This window comes from Adiantum capillus-veneris, chromosome 12 (assembly GCF_014529385.1).
Source record: "Adiantum capillus-veneris isolate H3 chromosome 12, ASM1452938v2, whole genome shotgun sequence".
NCBI classification, from domain to species: Eukaryota; Viridiplantae; Streptophyta; class Polypodiopsida; order Polypodiales; family Pteridaceae; genus Adiantum; species Adiantum capillus-veneris.
Window position 1 is genome coordinate 70,686,176 of NC_140942.1, and position 20,096 is coordinate 70,706,271.

The 20,096-nt window shown below is 43.8% G+C and overlaps 1 protein-coding gene, 1 long non-coding RNA gene and 1 pseudogene across 2 annotated transcripts; 2 read left to right on the plus strand and 1 right to left on the minus strand.

Annotated features, from left to right (window-relative positions):
- Positions 1-10,875: 10,875 nt before the first annotated feature.
- LOC147445910 (uncharacterized) lies at positions 10,876-12,148 on the minus strand. The gene is made up of 2 exons (XR_015189821.1): positions 11,539-12,148; positions 10,876-11,424 (listed from the first exon to the last, which is right to left on the minus strand). It is a non-coding gene; the product is annotated as an uncharacterized LOC147445910 (long non-coding RNA).
- A 2,430-nt stretch (positions 12,149-14,578) lies between these two features.
- LOC147445911 (MFS-type transporter clz9-like) lies at positions 14,579-15,182 on the plus strand (annotated as a pseudogene).
- Positions 15,183-15,211: 29 nt separating this feature from the next.
- On the plus strand, positions 15,212-15,820 carry LOC147445912 (uncharacterized). The gene has a single exon (XM_086524649.1). It carries the CDS (start codon positions 15,212-15,214, stop codon positions 15,818-15,820), a length of 609 nt encoding a protein of 202 aa, XP_086380775.1.
- Positions 15,821-20,096: the final 4,276 nt, after the last annotated feature.

Consider the following 20,096-nt stretch of genomic DNA (forward strand, 5'->3'; position numbering starts at 1 on the left):
TGCCGACAATGTCGACGACGATTAGGACGCCGACGAGACGGGCTGAAATCTGAAAATTTTGATAGCTGAAATCTGCAAATCTTTATCTGCTGAATTCTGACTCTATGTTGGTGACGACGGCGATGACGGCGATGCAACGACGACGCGCTGAAAACGTAGATGCTGAAATCTGCGTTTACCGGACTGAAACTGCAAACTACACGGGATCTAACCGTGCGACGAGGATCTGCTGTGGGAAGGTGAGATATACGAGGTTCGGGACTTGTTCTGTGATGTCTAACTGCTACAAACTGAAAACGATGGTTTCTCTTGTGGTGCTGTCGCGAAGATCTGCAAAAACGTTGGTTGGTCTTGCTGATCCAAAAACGCTAGGCTGAATTGGGATCCTGCTTTGGAAATCTGCTAACGCTAGGACTGATGTCACGTAACACATCCAACCCTATGTGTCTGTGGACAAGCTACAGCACGACGAGGGTTCCGTCAGTCCAGTCAATCTAGATTTAGAAGTGTTCTGGTACTTTTGTGAGTCTGTTCGCAAACCGTGCATGCCCAGTCACTTAGTGTAGATGCACATCCTCTGGTTACACACAACATGATCATAAGCATTCCCATCAGAATCCTTCGGGGGAATTTTCCAATGCATTTAGCCTATTTTTCCTATTTTTGACATTTTTCACTTATTATTTTTAAGTGACTTTTGTTGGAAAGTAGGTAGGGCAAATTGAGTAAGTTTGTATGTAAGCAAATCTAGACTAGCACTAATTGGCAGAAGAGGCAACAAGAGCACCATCGCTCAACAGGTAACTTCTCAGCAAGAACCTCCCTTGGTGGCGTTTTATCCTCCAAGCAAGAAGACCCTTCCCCATCAGCATCGCATAGCCTTTGCTGGCGTTTTTCATCAAGGCATCACCACAAGACAACCCTCAGCCCCTAGCGTTTTCTAGAATCCAAATCGCCCCCCATTCCCATGGCGTTTTTCAGCAGATAAGCACCAGCAGGTTTTCAGCCCTTAGACACTGTATATCAAGTCCCGAACCTCGCAGATCTCACCTTCTCGGAGCAGTTCCTCGCCGCACAGTCAATTTCCGCAAGGTTTACAGTTTCAGCCCGGAACACACAGATTTCAGCATCTGCGTTTTCAGCTCATCGTCGTCGCATCGTTGCCATCGACATCGTCACCGACATAGAGTCAGAATTCAGCAGATAAAGATTTGCAGATTTCAGCCCTTAGCATTCTCAGATTTCAGTCTGTCTTGTCGTCGTCCTCATCGTCGTCAACATCGTCGGTAAGTCCAAGCATTGTAGAGATTTGTGCAATCAATAGTAGACCGCTCTCGCCATAGAAAGTGGGGCCTTCAAACAAAGGTTTTACGTCTTTGGTGTCGTATTCTCTTCTCTTTCTCTCAGTCTCATGCACTTCCATTCACTGTGTCCATTCACTTTGTTTGTGTCCATTGCACTCTCTCATTAAGAACGGAAGGCTCTCCCTTCCGTAAGTAAAAGGAACCCTTGAGCACAGTTCGGAGCACTCATCTTGAGCAAAGTTCAAACATTCATTCTACTGCACCTAACATTGGTATCAGAGCGTTGGCAGTGTTCTGTATCACTCAAGGAAAGAACCACAAAAATTTTTAATTTTATTTTTTGCTTGTTGAGGTCGCACAAACCCAAGTTTGCTTGGGCATGTCGATTCCTAATCGTGTTTTTGAAGAGTGACAGGAATCCCAAGAAAGAAGGGCTTGTCCAGCCTCCCCTTGTGCCTCTTTTCACTCATTGAGAGCGGACCGTGCACTTAGCGGCCGGCCAATCGACGTGAGGTGGGAAAAAGAAACCTTGGTGTGAGCGCAAGGCCGCCAAGGAGTGCGCCCGCGGGAAAGAGCAAAACTCGGGTGAAGAGAAAATCCTTCTCTAACACGGATTGCAAGCGAAAGAAGACCCTCAAGAACCCAAGAACCCAAGACCCTCAAGAACCCAAGTTCCTCGTGAACTTAAGAAACCAAGACCACAAGAACCCATGACTTCAATGGATAGTCATCACTCGAAGCAAAATGGATACTTCGCTTGGAGGTGATGAGCATAAGAGAGGCGAAGAAGAATTTTCCCCACCAGGAGGTTTTTCCGACCCTCCCCCTTCTCCATCTACACCAAGGATTGCACTAACTCCTATGGAGGAGTTGAAGCAGTTGTTTATGGAAAGGAAGTTAGAACACGAAGCAAGAAATGCAGAAAGAATAGCAGAAATGGAATGCAGACACGCAAAAAGAAAAGCAGAAAGAGAAGCAGAAAGAAAGGTAGCCATAGAGCGTGAGCATGAGCAAGGCGACACATGCAAGAGTTGTTGCGACTCTTTTCTCAAGGGCAAGCACAGATACAAGGGATTCAGGAGAAAGAGACTCTCTCAGTCTCTTCTTCTCCAAAGCATGACACACAGAATTTGCATGATGATACGCATGATGATTTGAATGACAATGATAAGCATGATGATTTGGATGATAATGATGAGCATGATGATTTGCATGATGATCAAGATGTGATTTCTCACAAGCATGATGAGTTGCATGAAGAAGATGTGATTGTTCACAAGAAGGATAATGAGTTAGTTGATGCTTTTTCTAGCGAAGCTAACCTCGTTGCAGATTCGATCAATCACGAAGGATCGATCTTGGCTCTCGAACCTAGGTCTAAAGCACCCCTTCAGGAAGGATCGATCTTGGCTCTCGAGCCTAGGTCCAAAGAACCCTCACAAGAAGTTTTATGTGTTCGCATGATTCATACGTACGCATTGTTCGAGTGTTTCATTCGTAATCGTTTCCTGTATTTTCGTCAGCGTCTTTATGTGATCGATAGCCTGTTTCGTCTTTATGTCTTCCTCTATTTTCGTCTTCCTCTATTTTCATCACATAAAGACCTATTTTCTTCTTTATGTGGCGAAAATACAGGAAGACAATATTTTTTCCAGTCACTTTACATGAAATAGGTATGTTCATGGTTTTGTGTTGGAAATGGTTTCGGGAATTTTCAACCATGGAGATTCTTGAAGAAGAAAGAAGCATGACTCTCGACGAAGTTAAAGCATTGAAGGAGCCACAGAAGACTTTGTGTCGCTTTCGGCGCGGCCCAAAGAACCAAGCGTTGCAAACCTTTATGAAGTTCAAGTAACCCACGACCCACACATCAGAGTGGGCCGGCGAAGAGTCCCTTCCAAGATTCCGGATGCTATTGGCGATCTCCCTCGACGCCATACAGTTCGGTACCAGTACCTCACTTTGAAAAGGAGGGGATGTCACGTGACACATCCAACCCTATGTGTCCGTGGACGAGCTACAGCACGACAAGGGTTCAGTCAGTCCAGTCAATCTAGATTTAGAAGTGTTCTGGCACTTTTGTGAGTCTGTTCGCAAACCGTGCATGCCCAGTCACTTAGTGTAGATGCATATCCTCTGGTTGCACACAACATGATCATAAGCATTCCCATCAGAATCCTTCAGGGAAATTTTTCACTGCATTTAGCCTATTTTTGATATTTTTCACTTATTATTTTTAAGCGACTTTTGTTGGAAAGTAGGTAGGGCAAATTGAGTAAGTTTGTATATAAGCAAACCTAGACTAGCACTAATTGGCAGAAGAGGCAGCAGGAGCACCATCGCTCAACAGGCAACTTCTCAGCAAGAATCTCCCTTGGTGGCGTTTTATCCTCCAAGCAAGAAGACCCTTCCCTAGCGTTTTTCATCAGCATCGCATAGCCTTTGCTTGCGTTTTTCATCAAGGCATCACCACAAGACAACCTCAGCCCCTAGCGTTTTCTAGAACCCAAATCGCCCCCAATTCCGATGGCGTTTTTCAGCAGATCAGCACCAGCAGGTTTTCAGCCCTTAGACACCGCAGATCAAGTCCCGAACCTCGCAGATCTCACCTTCCGGCAGCAGCTCCTCGCTGCACGGTCAGTTTCCGCAAGGTTTACAGTTTCAGCCCGGAAAACGTAGATTTCAGCATCTGCGTTTTCAACGCGTCGTCGTCGCATCGTCGCCATTGGCATCGTCACCGACATAGAGTCAGAATTCAGCAGATAAAGATTTGCAGATTTCAGCGTGTCTCGTTGTCGTCCTCATCGTCGTCGACATCGTCGGCAAGTCCAAGCATTGTAGAGATTTGTGCAATCAATAGTAGACCGCTCTCGCCATAGAGAGTGGGGCCTTCGGAGGAGGGTTTTACGTCTCTCGTGTCGTATTCTCTTCTCTATCTCTCAGTCTCATGCACTTCCATTCACTTTGTTTGTGTCCATTGCACTCTCTCATTAAGAACGGAAGGCTCTCCCTTCCGTAAGTAAAAGGAACCCTTGAGCACAGTTCGGAGCACTCATCCTGAGCAAAGTTCAAACATTCATTCCGCTGCACCTAGCAGCTAATCTGCTGGTGCAAACTGCTAACGATAGGCTAATCTGTCTTCTACTGCTGCCAGAAATCTGCAAGTGCAAAAACACTGGCTAATCTGGTGCAAAAACGCCAGGTCTTCTGGTGAGAGAAAACGCCAGAGTTGTCGCGGGGTTGGTCTTGCTGAGAAGTTGGCTGTTGAGCAAGGTGCTCCGGATGCCTCTTCTGCCAGAAAGTGCTAACTCTAGTTTGCTTATATATTATCTTAGCAAAATTGCCCTACCTAGTTCCCAACAAAAGTCACTTAATAAATAAGTGAAAAATGTCAAAAATTGGGAAAGTAGGTTTAATGCAGTGGAAAATTCCCCTGATGGATTCTGATGGTAATGCTAATGATCATGCTGTGTGCAACCAGAGGATATGCATCTAATCTAAGTGTCTGGACATGCACGGTCTGCGAACAGACTCACAAAAGTGCCAGATCACTTCCTATTCTAAACTAACTTGACTGAACTGAACCCTGGTCATGCTGTAGCTTGTCCACGGACACATAGGGTTGGATGTGTCACGTGACACGCGGGGTCGAAGACTTCTACATCAAACTTGATCTATTCATCCAACCCAAAAAGGAAAGCCTCTCTGCGCGCATCATCCGATTTGCGTAATTGGGTACCGAGCAGCAAAACACGGTTAGAGAAAGACATGACTGGCATACCATTTTGCTTGAGATTGTGTCAATCTACTTTCAATCACGCTAACTACTGAGGTGGCATAAACCACGCCTTGAGATTGTCAGTTGTGTCGGCCCAATTGAAACGAAGGGACACGCCTTCCGCTAGGTGCGCGGTCAACTGTGCCTCTTGCCATGCGTGGTACCAATTAATGGCATCACCGGCAAGGTACATAGCTGCCGTCAAAACCTTGCTATTTCCTGTCTTCTTAGTTGTCGCAAAGTAAGCATTAAATTGATGCAACCAAGAATAAATAATAGTAGCATCCATCTTACCGTCATACTTACTGAACGTCAGCTTCTCTGTGACGGGGTTGTTGGAGTCCGAATCTTTGCTTGTGCTACTTGATAAACTACCAACTTCTTTGACCGGCTCGGACTTCGAGATGAGTACCTGTCAAACTTCGAGATAAGTACCTGTCGAACCAACTCTTGCATGCGTTGGTCTCTCTGCACCTCACGCTCTGACTCCAACGCCGCTCGTCTCTCTTCGGCCGCCTCCTTTCTTTGTTCGGCCGCCAAGCGCGCTTGCTCAGGCTCACGCTCATGCTTAATAGCTGCCTTTCTTTCTGCTTTTCTTTCTTTTCGTTCCTCGGCCACCAAGCGCACTTGTTCACGCTCGTGATCCAAGGATTCCTGTCTTTCTTGGCGCTCACGCTCCAAGGTAACGCGTTGCGCTTCTTGGTGTAACATCATGTCCATCATCGACTTGACCAAAGCCTCCATAGGATTTGGTGCAATCCTTGGGGTAGATGAGGAAGGGGGAGGGTCAGAAAAACCTCCTGGTCTTCTTCGCCACATCACCTCCATGCGAAGTATCCATTCCGCTTCAGGTAATGACCATACACTGAAGTCTTGGGTTCTTAAGTTTACGCGGAACTTGGGTTCTTGTGGGTCTTGGGTTCTTGGATTCTTGAGTCTTGAGGTTCTGGAGTCTTGAGGTTCTTGAGGGTCTTCTTTCGCTTGCAATCTGTGTTAGAGAAGGATCTTCTCTTACCCGAGCTCTTCTCTTTCCCGCGGACGCACCCCTTGGCGGCCTTGCGCTCACACCAAGGTTGCTTTTTAAATTTTCCCACCTCACGTCGATTGGCCGGCCGCTAAGTGCACGTGAAAAGAGAAACAAGGGAAGGCTGGACAAGCCCTTCTTTCTTGGGTTTCCTATCACTCTTCAAAAACACGATTAGAAATCGACACACCCAAGTGGACTTGGGTTACGTGCGACCGCAACAAGCAAAAAAAAATTGTGGTTCTTTCCTTGAGTGATATAGAACACTGTCAAAGCTCTGATACCAATGTGAGGTGCAACGAAAGTGAATGTTGAACTTTGCTCAAGATAAGCCGAACTGTGCTCAAAGGTTCCTTTTACTTACAGAAAGGAGAGCCTTCCGTTCCTTTAATGAGAGAGTGCGAATGATCACAAACAAAGTGGATAAACACTGTGAATGAAGGTGCTGAGACTGAGAGATAGAAAGAGAAGAATACGACACCAGAATGTTGTCAAACAACTTCGAAGGCCCCACTCCTTATGGCGAGAGCGATCTACTATTGATTGCACAAATCTCTACAATGCTATGGACTTGCCGACGATGTCGACGACGACGAGGACGACGACGAGATGGACTGAAATCTGAAAACGCTAAGGGCTGAAATCTACAAATCTTTATCTACTGAATTTTGACTCTAATGTTGGTGACAACGGCGATGACGACGATGTGACGACGACGCGCTGAAAACGCAGATGCTGAAATCTGCGTTTTCCGGCTGAATCTGCAAACGCTGGCTGATATGACCGTGCGGCGAGGATCTGCTGCGGGAAGGTGAGATCTGCGAGGGTAGGGACTTGCGGTGCGGAGTCTAGATGCTGAAAACTGAAAACGCTGATGCAAAGAAGGTCTTCACGACGCAAATTTGCAAAAACGCTAGGCTGAAAAATCTGGTCCAAAAACGCTCTGAAAACGCTGATTCTTGTCAGTCTTGCATAGAAGGTGCACTTCGATTGTGGTCTCCTGCCTCTTTTGCCAGAAATCCCTAGCGCTAGCTTTTCTTATATACTGGATTAGTCAAATTGCTTTACCCAGTTTCCCAACAAAGTCACTTAAAAATAGTAAGTGAACAATGGCTAAAATAGGAAAAATAGGTTTTCTGCACTGTAAAATGCTCTTGATGGATTTTGATGGTAATGCTAATGATCATGCTGTGTGCAACCAGAGGATATGCATCTACTCTAAGTGCCTGGGCATGCACGGTCTGCGAACAGACTCACAAAAGTGTCAGAACACTTCCTAAGCTAGGCTGACTGAACCCTTGTCATGAAGTAGCTTGTCCACATGAACATAGGGTTAGATGTGCACGTGACACCTTGTCTCTTGGGTGCCCAATGTGATCTTTGGAAAATGATGTCCCTTCCGACTCCCTAGGCCTTCTACTCCCTAGGCCTTCTTTTATATTGACTTGACTCGAGTGATTTGTCTAGAGATTTTGTTCCTTCAGTGACCCTTCAATTAAGACCCCTAAATAACTGAGAGAATAATATCAGGACCACTAATAAGGCCTAGGAATTGACCTGACTCATGGATGACTAATCTGATTGGGATAAGACTTTGCAGGCTCGTTGCCCTCATAGAGACCCACATGATGATAGTTTCAGATGCCCGCAAACACGTAATAACACCCCTATACAAAAATGTGTGCAGCAGAGGCTATGCTACCTAAGTAATAAAACCTTTTGGGCATGAACGTCCTGAGAACAGACTCACAAGGGTGCCAGAAGGATTCCCTTAGGCTGAGACTTAATCTAGCTAAGCCCTAGGATGGTACATGTCTATGTGGCACATAGGGCGATTGTGCACATGACAATACTGTTTCTCAGAGAGATCTGGGTCCTATTGTGACTGCTTTCATTGCATGAGAGAATTTTCCTTCTTTGCTAGGCTCTTGCAAAGCATTCGCAAGTTGGCACTAACAAATACCAGATCATTTGCACGTTGTACACCAAGGCAGTTCCTCATCTTAGAGGTAATGTGGTTGTAATCGGACCAGGGTTGCTCTAAGCAACTGCTACTTCAAGTCTACAAGAGTATGTGCACAACAAATTCCTGCAACTCTAGAGTATCCGCATCATTCCTCCCAAAAAAGTGTAGACCCTATCTTAAAGCGGTCCGCCTGTGCATCTACCAAACCAAAAGACCCCCTCTTCTCTTTGTTAATCTGCAACTAGTCCTTGATTGTGCAGCGATCCTCCTCATCCTCGTAAAGGCGATTCAAGTTTTGTTGAAGGCCTTTGCTCACCTCTTTGTCCTTGTGTTACCCTTTGCCTTGAAACTCGGGATCAAAAATGTAGGTGGCAGCATGGAGGGGAGAGTGGTAGGCTTGTCACCTTTTCAAACATAGAGATTTGACCACTTTGAACATTGCTTTCAGCTTCTTTGTAATGCAATCCATTGCCTCGGACACTTTGCCAGTGCATGGCTGAGTGGAGTCCACTATCCTCAGGAGGGCTTCATCATCTCCACAAGCGCCTTGGCCTCCCACTGTAAACTGATTGGACAGAAGTCACACGCAGTGACACGTAGATGACAATACAAACCCACCGAACAAGAACATAGATCCACTTAGTATGCAAACACTTGGCGAGACCATCAAGTGTGTAGAGAAGATTGGCCCCGAAACTGTCGCCCCTTTCAGTATTTCTTTTCATTTCTTCAACTCATGCGTGGCACATCAAGTGCAAAGCTAGCCACAAACTCTCTTAACATGAGAGTACGTACTCTGAACTGATTACAATTGGACCCAAGACCTCTCTTTTAAACTAGTCACTTCTAGTGCTAAAAAACAACTTCAAAAAACTAAGCTGTTTTTGGTCAAAAACATTGCTTTTTAGCTACTTTTGGCCTTTTTAGCCCTCAACAGAAGACTTTAAAAATCTTACAATACCGCTTGGAATTTGATGATGTCGTAGAAGACAGTTTGTCTACTTGACAAGGGCAATCTTTTGACGTGAACAGGATTCCATTCTGACAATTTTAAAGTTTTTGAGATTAGGGTCACGTCAATAGAAATAAACATTTCTGATGCCATGTCATCAATTGGTTCCCTTTTTCAAAATCCAAGCGTGCTCGATTGACATAGACCAATTCTCCAAAGACGGTCTCAAATATGGTCCTGCACAAGGTAACATCAAAGAACATACAAGTGAACTGTCAGACTAAAGCCATCCACATGCAAAATGAGTAAGACACATTTCTCTCTTATCTAACACACACCTAAGGTACTCATAAGAAGGAATGCAAGTTAAGTATCCCTAATGTATCCTCTGCTCTACACTAGAAAATAATCCAATTATCTTCCGTTAAATACAGCAAGACCATTCTCCGATGTAACTCCACATAAATTCTTCTCTACTAACCCTCTCATCTGTGAAGATTAGGATTGGACTCACATTTACATGAAAATAACACTTAGAATGATCAATAACCACTTCTCAAACCATGCTACGATGCATACACATACATTTTGCACACACAGGTGAGAGTTACACAAATCACATGCAACATTATCTTCCAATAAATGTTACAAATAGACTAGCTATATTCAAGCGTCCCCAACTCTTTTAGTCGGATTCATTGACATGTCCTATCCTTCATAGAAACCTTTGACAGATGTACTGTCAGCCAACATCGTGTCTGAAGTGACCAATACCCAACACCAATCTGTGATCCTCCAAGAAGCAAGCAAACTCAATCGGTAAGATACATCATTTATGACCTAAGTAACCCAAAAAGGTCTATAATATCTCATACGAAGCTTTGGGAAAAACTTTTCCTTGCCCTTTTGTTTCCTAAGGAAGGTTCTCAAGAGTATGGAAAAAGCCAACCAAGGCTTATATTGATGTTGAGAATCAGCTATATTTCTTCCTCGATAGAGACGACAGCCATTCCGAATCAGATGATGTCTATGCTAAACTTAAATCCTCAAATGCAGACAAGAGAACTGTTGAGTATCAACATGAATGAGAATCCACAATGAGATTGCAAGATATACCAATAGAAGCAGACAAGCATCATGTCGGCAATGCTTTAGCCCAACATCATCGTGCTCGTTTATGACAATCAACAAATGAATGTCGAAACAAAAGGGTATGTAAAATACATTAAATTCCATACTCATTACTACCGACGCAGTGAAATGAACACACTGAAAATTGCACGCTGCATTGGGAATGGCACGTTCTCTCGTATTATAAAAATTGGGGAGGGTTGTGCAGACTCCCCCATGCAAGGAGACTTGCATGTTTTCTTTTTTTTCCCAAACATAAAAAGGGAACAACATCTAAAAGTGAACATATTTCAAATGATCCGTATCATCACTATATATAAATTCTAACTCTAACTCTTCTTATGACTCTTTTGCGAGATGCAAAAGAGTCATAAGGAGACTTGCATGTTTTCTTTTTTTTCCCAAACATAAAAAGGGAACAACATCTAAAAGTGAACATATTTCAAATGATCCGTATCATCACTATATATAAATTCTAACTCTAACTCTTCTTATGACTCTTTTGCGAGATGCATGGATCAAATTGGGGCATCACGATCGTAATCTACTAGAGACCATACCAATTAAGAAAAATAGAACTTGCTTTGTTGAAAGGTAGGAATCTCTCTCTCTCTCTCTCTCTCTCTCTCTCTCTCTCTCTCTCCATTTTCTTCTCCAGGGATGTATACACTTGTTGAATCTTTAAATGGTACAACCACACTTACACAAATGACAAGAATATACACAATAGAGCAAGATTCAATCAAAGAATTATTACAATCCAAAAGCTAAGGACAGGTTTAGACATCAAAATTGGAATGTGAAGAGCGTAGCGTTCTAAACACAGGACCATGTCAACTTAAAGTAACAAGATTTGTGGAAAAAAAAGCATAAGCTCTCTCTCTCTCTCTCTCTCTCTCTCTCTCTCTCTCTCTCTCTCTCTCTCCGCTTTCCTCTTCTAAGTTCTTGTTTATGGATGCATACTCTTGACATATACTCTTGTTGAATGTACAACAAAATGATAAATACAAAATGTTTTCCCTCATACTCACTTCAATTCAATACAAATGCAGCTAGTAAAGCACTCTAGTTTCTTTTTTGGGAGCGTGAAAGGACCCACGAGAGCATAGCTTAAGAGGGCCACGAACTGCTCAACCATGTCACTTGGCAAACCAATATTGGAGCAAAAAAACTGCCGCGCAGCCCACCAAGCTAAAAATATAGCTCTAGCATCCATGTGGGCCCCAGCCAACTATCGCAAAGAAAATGCGACTCCAAGTTCCAACGCACCTGTTCAATTAAGACAAAGCACCTACTTGAGATCTATGTCACCCTGCTTGAACTCGAAAAGGAAGAGCATACGCAACATTTGCTGGAGGCGCTGGGGGTACAAGATCAACAGACCATTAAACCACTGATCCAAATCAAATCCCCAACCCAAAAGCTGCAACAGGTGCTCAACACCATCATCATCATCGTCAACTTCAGCATAATCAGCCACAACAAGGCGCCATAGCAGCTGGTCAATGTCGGCAGCTTCAAGATAAAGCTCGACGTTTATAGTATTTCGCGTTGCTGTTGCAGGGCGTCAATTGTTAAGAAGCAGCAGGAGAAGGTGTAGTTGATAAAGTTGATAGCGGCCTTATTGTACTGTCGACTGAGATGGAAAGGAGAGGAGGCACCCAAAAATGATCACATAAAGCAGTGTGATAGATGGACTGTCGAAGGCTATGGAAGCCGATGATGAAGAAGAGGGGATGCACGATCACCTACAACACCATGATACATAAATGACCTATTGAAGGCCAAGGAAATCAACGAGGCACTTATGCCACTGATTGAGATGGAGAAGCATTGCTAGCATGGTACAGCGTACTACAGCCTGTTGAACGCTAATGAAGTGAAGGAGGCCGTCATCATACTTACTCAAATTTGGGAGGGAGGGGGATGCATTTCGGAAATTGTCACATCTAGGGTAAAGGGGCTAGTAAGGTTACGGGGCCCAATAAAGGCACTTTCCCCCCCCCTCCCCCCCCCACACACACCATAGGGCCCACAGGGGGAGGTGCTTATCCCTTCCAAATATTAGCCATGTTACATGGTCGGGCAAGGGCCGCGTACCATCGGGCAAGAGCCACGCGTAGGCATCACCATGGCCACTTAATTGATGCACCACATGCTGGGAACGGCGGAGAGAACTCGTAGCAACCAGCTAGGAACCTCCTCCTCGAGTGACCCACCCCAGGAGGAGGATGCACTCGAGTGTCCAAGGGCAAGAGCCCTAGCAACGTGAACACCACGTGAGCACAAGGTGTCTCTCTAGAGTGTAACCCAACGGGGGATTTGAACCCACAACCCATAGGTTGAGAGGCCAAAGCCTTACCGTTAAACCAACTCTTTGGGGACATAAAGGCACATTTTTAAAGCGCATCTCAAGGCCAATTAAGGCGCATAGAAATTTGAAAGAAAACGCTCTGCACGAAAAAAGCTTTGCCGTCGCTATTGAGGGAAGAGTGTGCACTGTTTGGCACGCACCACAACTGCTTTCAGTCTCTTCATGCCGCATTAATGGACTTGTGCACACACAACAGGATCATTCATCAGAATTGGCTAACAGTAGCAGGAGTAATATTCCAGTGAAGCGTACAACAAACTCTAGATTTATAAAGAGCAAATTTATGTTCCGTTTTCATTCCAGATTTAAGAAAACGATTAAATAGAAAAGTTTTGCAACTCATATAATGATTTTAGAACATTGCAAAGCTCAGAAACTAATTTAAAAAAAGAACCCAATCGATCAGAAACAATTTCCTCAGAGCCTCCCTCCAAAACCTGGTTCCCTCCATTAAGCAAGCCACTTTCAAAATACAGATTCCCTCCTCTAATCTACAAGAGCATGTCTCACACATTAACTACCCTAATCCAAGAATTCAAAATATGACCAATCATGCTCTATTCCTTTGAGTCTTGCCTCAATCCATGCTTTTTACACTGGACCAATCAAAGCCAAGCTTCAACCCTTTAAATAGCAAACTGAAATCCCATACACAAGGCACAACCCATCTTGAATTGCTGCTTTCGTGACTTGCCATGCCTATTTCTCCACCCTTATGTGAATGTTTGTCATGCCTCTTGTATAGGCACCCAACACTTTCACCCTTCTTATGCACTCACATATTAGTTGATAGGAAAGGAAATAGAGTATGTAGATGTGGTCAAGTACACATTAGACCATCAGCCCTTTGCACTCGTAGTGTTGCCCAATCAAAAGTGTCAAATATCATCACAAAAACCCCTTCAAAGCCCATAGAGAGAAACGACAAGTCACAAAGAAAAGCACCTTCTCTTGGAATCATAGAGGAAGTGGACACTTTGGACGATTTTTTCAACAACACAAACCCAAGTTGTTCACTCGAAAAGAATGTACGAAGAGCTGAAAACAATGACATGGAGATGCATCCGAAAAAACGCTTTCGTTGCGTGGACTACGCTTATTTGCTGATATGAGGTAATAAATAATTTCACCTTCTTTGCATGGATCAAAAAAACCTTGAATAATAACATGGCATGGTTATTTTGTTGGAATGTTTAGGGTTTAGACAATCATCAAGTTTCTCTAAAAGTGTGTTATCTCCATATTTCTCAGCACTCTTTCCTTGTGTTTTTCAACACAAAGCCCCATCTCTTTCTTGCCTTTTCTCGCCCCATTCTCTCAGCTATGCCGCTCACACGCTCTTTGTTCAAAAAGAAGAGAGGAAGACAGCCTGGTTTTGTCTCCAACAAGCGTTGCAATGTACCTAGTCCTACTTTGATACATAATTCCTCTTCATCTCTCGCACCAAGAGAGAAACCAACAAAAAATCCACCTGCCAAAGATGTTGCCCATGCAAAAGTGAGAGCAGACTCACCACCAAAACGACGCCGCTTAATATGGTCCAAGGAGGACATGGCAGCAGCTCTTGAAGCACATGATGGGGGTATGTCATTACGGGAATGCAGTCGTCAATTTGGCATGAGTGTCAATGCAATCAAGGCATGGATGGAGGGAAGGACCAAGACAAAGCGCAAAGGACCAACAACAATTATTCCGCCTCTTGAAGAGAAAGCATTGGTCAATTGGGCATTCCAAATGCAAGATGCCGCTCATGGGGTGACACTTGGTAGCTTAAATCTTAAAGTGGCTGAGCTTTGCCAAATGCGGGCAACACCTTTTACAAATGGTGTACCAGGCAAAAGCTGGTGGGATTCATTTAGGCGCCGCCATCCCGAGATAACATTCCGTACATCACAGGCACTTGATAAATCAAGAGCTATTGCATTACATCCAGAGGTGCTTCAAAGCTTCTACAACAACCTTCGCATCATGTATCGAGAGCATGACTACCCACCAGAAAACATTTGGAATGCAGACGAGACAGGAGTGCAAGCAGGCAGAGACAAGGGCATGAGGGTGTTGGCTAAGAAGGGCTCTAAGGTAGTGTATGGAATCACCCCCGCCTCTAGGGAATGGTTGACCATCTTGTGTTGTGTAAATTCAGCAGGGAGTGCATTACCCAAATACTACATCTTCAAGGGAAAGAAGGCAATGCAAAACTACCTGATGGAATGCGAGGATGGAGTTGTGATGTCAATGCAAGGCAAAGCATGGATGACTGGTCAATTGTTTGAAGCTTGGCTTGATCACTTCAAAGCTATGTTGCCATCTCCCCTTACACCAACACAACGTCACCTACTTATAGTAGATGGCCATGGCAGCCACACCCGGTTGGAGGTGGTTGAGAAAGCATCTCAATGGGGACTAGACATAGTCACCCTTCCAGCCCACACCTCTCATAATCTACAACCTCTTGACGTAGTTGTTTTCAAGCCCTTCAAAAGCAACTTTCAAAAAGAAAGAAATCTCTGGCAGCTAAGAACCTTTTCCACTCAAGCCACAAAAAGTGAGCTAGCAGGAGTAGCCTCTCGTGCTTTGAGGACTGCTTGCACAGAGAGTAACATAATGGGAGGCTTTAGAGCCACAGGTATATGGCCTTTCAACCATCAAGTAATAGACCTTTCATGCATGCCGTGTGAGTACATGGATGTACACATTTCAAGCAGCACAACAGAAGAAGAGCCAGATTGTAGTCAAGTGCCATGCACTCCAATGGATGATGTAGCATGTGATGTGGCAAGTGTCTTAACTACTTTAGGGGCTGACCTACCACCTCCTCCGACAAACCCTAGTGTGATTGAAATCCTCAAAGTGCCACATGAGAATGTCACAATAGGACAAGTGCAAGGAGAGGCCTTCGTGGACTACACCAATTCTCTTATCCTTACATCATCTCAATACATTGAAAGCATGAAGGCAAAGCAAGCCAAGAGAGAGCAACTAGACCAGCTTAAAGAGGAACGTCGAAAGCAAAAGGAGCAAAAGCTCAAGGAGACTATGGAGTTAAGTCTTCATCGAAAGCAACAAAAGGAAGAAGAGAAGCTGAAAAGGGCAGCAAAAAGACAGTGGGATGCTCAACAAATCCAATTTGAACACCAGATGCGAGCTATCTTATGGGAAGGAGAGACTCCCCATGCACCGCTACATCCTCTACATGTGCCAAACATTTGGCAAAAAGCTCGAAGGGCAGCACGCTTACAAGCACTTCGCTTGAAAAAAGCATCGAGGAAAGACACATGCTCACAAGCTTAACCTTGAATTCAGATTTTCAACTAAGTTTGAATTTCAGATTTTGTCAAGAACAACCTTGAATGCATATTTTCAACTCAATTTGAATCTCAGATTTTCAACCCAATTTAAATCTCAGCTCAATTTCGAATCTCAACTCAATTTAAATTTCAAGTTTTGTCAAGAACAAGGTCAAGCTCAACCCCGAATGCAATTTTTCTCAGGAATTTCAAAATCGTCGCTCAATTTGTATCTCGGATATTGTCTCAAGCTCAATCTTAAACACAGACAAGCACTATTAAATGTCAGTTTTAATATATATATTTGTGTGTGTGTGTGTGTGTGTGTGTGTGTGTGTGTGTGTGTGTGTGTGTGTGTGTGAGTGTGAGTGAGTGTGTGTGTGTGTGTGTGTGTGCACGCGCGCGAGGAATTAGCTCAATAAAGCTAGCAGAAGTCAAGAAATTGTATTCCAACACACAAAAAGAGCAAAACGCAAACTATTCTGAGTGAGTTTGGTAACTCACTTGGAAATCATGGACGAAGAGCCTCCCTGCTGGTTGACGAGCCTAGCTGCGGTGCTCTTCTTTCTTCTCCTCGCTTTCTTTGGATAGCCTCCTGCGCCAACCAGCTACTACTGGATGTGCCTATACTCGATAGTGTGTGTTCCGGGATTGGGGGTCAACGTGGCAGCAATGGGGGCGACAGTGCATCCCTTTAATGGGACTTTTTTTAACAGGGAAGCTGGAGTTAGCCTCTAAAAATGCTCCCAAATGTTGCTTTATGGATCCCCAATTTTTTGTATGGCATTTGTACCCGCAGACTATGCCATGCCAAACCTAACATGAAAAAAATTATGCATGAGTCTTCAATGATGGCCCCTTGAAGTTTGGTGTGACAGTACTGGCCCCCCTGCCCTATGTGTTCATGAATTGGGTTGTGAAGCAAGAAGGATCTGAAAACTCTTTGGAACTTTGGGAGGAGATGTGTTGTGTGGTTTACAAGCTGAATTAAGCAGTGTTGCACCGTGTGAGCCCTCGTTTGAACTTAACATGAGTAGCTTTTCTGAAGTTGACATAAGCAAAAGCTAGCAAAACAAAGCCCGTGAATGGAAACCCCTAACACAAGTACATATGTTCGCCTTAAAGATGGACTACCAAAAGCTAACAAAGTCAAGGAGGGCCTTCTTACCATTATACATATGAAAAAGAGAGTGCTTTACAACAACTTCATCAATTTGTTGGTGAAGGAGTAAAAGAACAATGGTTTCAAGATGATGCAAAAGAGAGGACCTTACCTAGGTAGGACAGTTTTTTGTCCGCATTGATACAATGCAGTTTGGACTACACAAAATACTCATTTTGACCATGATTAATTTGCTTAATAAAAATAAAGCAGTGAAAACAACACTAATGCATGGAAACAAACAAAGGGAGCAAGGAGAGGCATGAGATGTGCAGGATAAGAGCTTTCGGCTCACTACTTGGCAAACGTTACATCTGAGCAATGTTATTGATGTTCAATCGGATGATGAGATAGGCATAAAAGAGAAAAAACCACAAGTTGCAAATCCAATAGAAGCAAGGATGACCTTTGCTAAAGGGACCCTCATTATCCTTACTCCACACCGAACTCCTTGAGTTCCTAGATCATGTTGTATCCATTGTGACAACATATGCCAAACCAAACAAATGGGTCTATAACTGCATAATGTGAGAAACCCTGGAACTGCAGTCCTAGATCCTGTGCCCAACCTCTATTTATAGCCCTCTTGGCCTAGGATCCCTTCTCCACTGGCAGTCGGCCTTGGCCCACTACGGTCCTTAACCTCCCTTGGGTTTGCCCTTGGCATTACATTACTCCCCCCTTGGAGAAGCATTTTCGTTGTTGAAAACAAAAGTGGTTGTATCTTCTTAAGAACACTAATGTTTTCCACAGTGGCATCCTACATGGATCCAGCTATTCGTTTGACCGAAACACAGTTTGGTAGGAGGTTCGATGAAATCAAGAAGAGAATCTTGATCTTCTACATTATTGTCCTTTTGCAACTGTCTTGTGTAACTGGTCCATAACCAACATAGTATGTAAACTCCATTTAGAGACTACATGAGCATGCTAAACAAGTCGTCACAACTAAGATGTACCAAAAAGAGTACCTCATTTCACTTTCTATGAAAGTAAATGACTGACGTAACTCATTAGCAAGGTATAAATCCTTGACTTGTTATCTTACCGCATCAGTAAACAACCCCACCATAACTAGTGTTCAAGGTTGAGAACCTGACTTAATCATGAAGAGACCAAACCCAGTCACAAATATGTTTTTCTTATGATAAGTAAATTCCAACTAGAGTGATACATGCTAGCTAATTGGATTGCTTGGTGCTAACGTACGCTCTTCGCATATCCTTTAGCACAAGACTTAAGAGACTGAGATGCGGATCCATCGCCCTACCACCCTATATATAGGTTGGGTCATTAGCCATAATACGGATCCCCATTCCACATTGGTCCAGTCCGAGCCCCTGACTGAGGTTCCTAACCTCTCCTAGGTCGAGCCTTGCTCCTTAGGATCCTTGTCCTGACATTACTCCCCCCTTAGAGAAGCGTTTTCTTCCTCGAAAACAAGAGTGGTGATACACTAATGTTTTCCATCGTGGCATCCTTCACGGATCCAGCTGTTTGCTTGACCGGAACACGGTTCAGTAGGAGGTTCAATGAAACCAAGAGTAACATATCTGATTTTCCACATTGTTGTCCATTTGCAATCGTCATGTGTTATCAGCTCATATCCAACATAGTGTGTAGACTCCATTTAGAACACATACGAGCATGCTAAACGAGTTATCACAACAAAGATGCACCCAAAACAGTACCTCTTTTCACTTTCCATGAAAGTAACTGGCTGACGTAACTTATCAACAAAATATAAATCCTTGACTTGTTCTCAGTTTTCATATGTAAACAACCCCACTATAACTAGTGTTCAAGGTTGAGAAACTAACTTAAACATGAAGAGACTAAACCTAGTCGCGAACATGCTTTAACTTATGGTAAGCAAACTCCAACTGGAGCAATATATGCTTTTTAATTGAATTGCTTGGTGCTAACGTACGCACTTCACATAATCTGGCTATCCTCTTTGGATAACTAACAGTACTAAGGTGTGTTTCCCCACAGTTTACAGACAGTCTTTTCAAATGACTGGTAAACGGGGAGCACAATGTCGTACAATATTATTAAGGAATCAACAATGTTGTGAATAGCCATCTTAGTTAACTTGAAAGATCCACAAGCACCCAAACCGAGCCATGACCTCTATTTGAAAGGCCCTGGGAACTGTCGTGTCCGAATCCTCCACCCAACCTCCCTTTTTAGTCTCTTGGCCCTAGGATCCCTTCTCCACTGGGCAGCCGCTAGGTCCTTGACCTCCAGGGTAGCCCTTGGCCTGACATTACTTCCCCCTTGGAGAAGCGGTTTCGTCCTTGAAAACACAAGTGGTAGTATCTTCGTAAGAACACTGATGTTTTCCTTATTGGCATCCCATACGCGAGCCAATTGTCCATATGATACTTGGTGCAATGAGGAGGTTCAATGAAACCAGGAGCAACATTTGGATTTTCAACATTGTTGTCCTTTTGCAACCACGTCTAAATGGTAACTCAATTTATAACTCACTTGAGTACTTTAAAGGAATAACCACAACTAAGAGGTGTCTAAAGACATAATGAGTTTTCATACTTTCTGAAGATACTGGAAAAATACAAGAAAACCTTGGCGCAACTTTCCATGAAGTTGTGAGCGAGATTTCCAACTCGTGTGAGTATCTAGAAAAGCTCATAGCTACTGATCGACAGAATAGGGAGTGTCCTCATGTCCGACTTCTAAACGTTTTGGAATTGACAGAACTACATGTTCACCCCTAATGAAGGTTATATGCCAACATGCCTTGTCAGCACACCTACTAAGTCCTTGACTTATGAAATTGGTATCCAACCCCACCACAACAGGTGTTCAAAGTTGAAAACCTAAGCAAATTCTAGAAGAGGGAGGGAATCACCCATTCAGAATGCATTGTGCTAACGCATGCTCTTAACAGATGTGTTAGCAAAAAATATTGGTAAGCTGTCCATCCAACACAGGATGAATAGCAGCAGTAAGAGTGAGGTGCTTTCCCCTAACCACTTACAGACAGTCTTCCACGATTGATGATAAATTATGACTCAACCATTGAGTATCCAGCCATATATTTGATATGGAGTGGAGACAACCAACTAGGTTGAAAGCGGGGTGGACTAGAGTA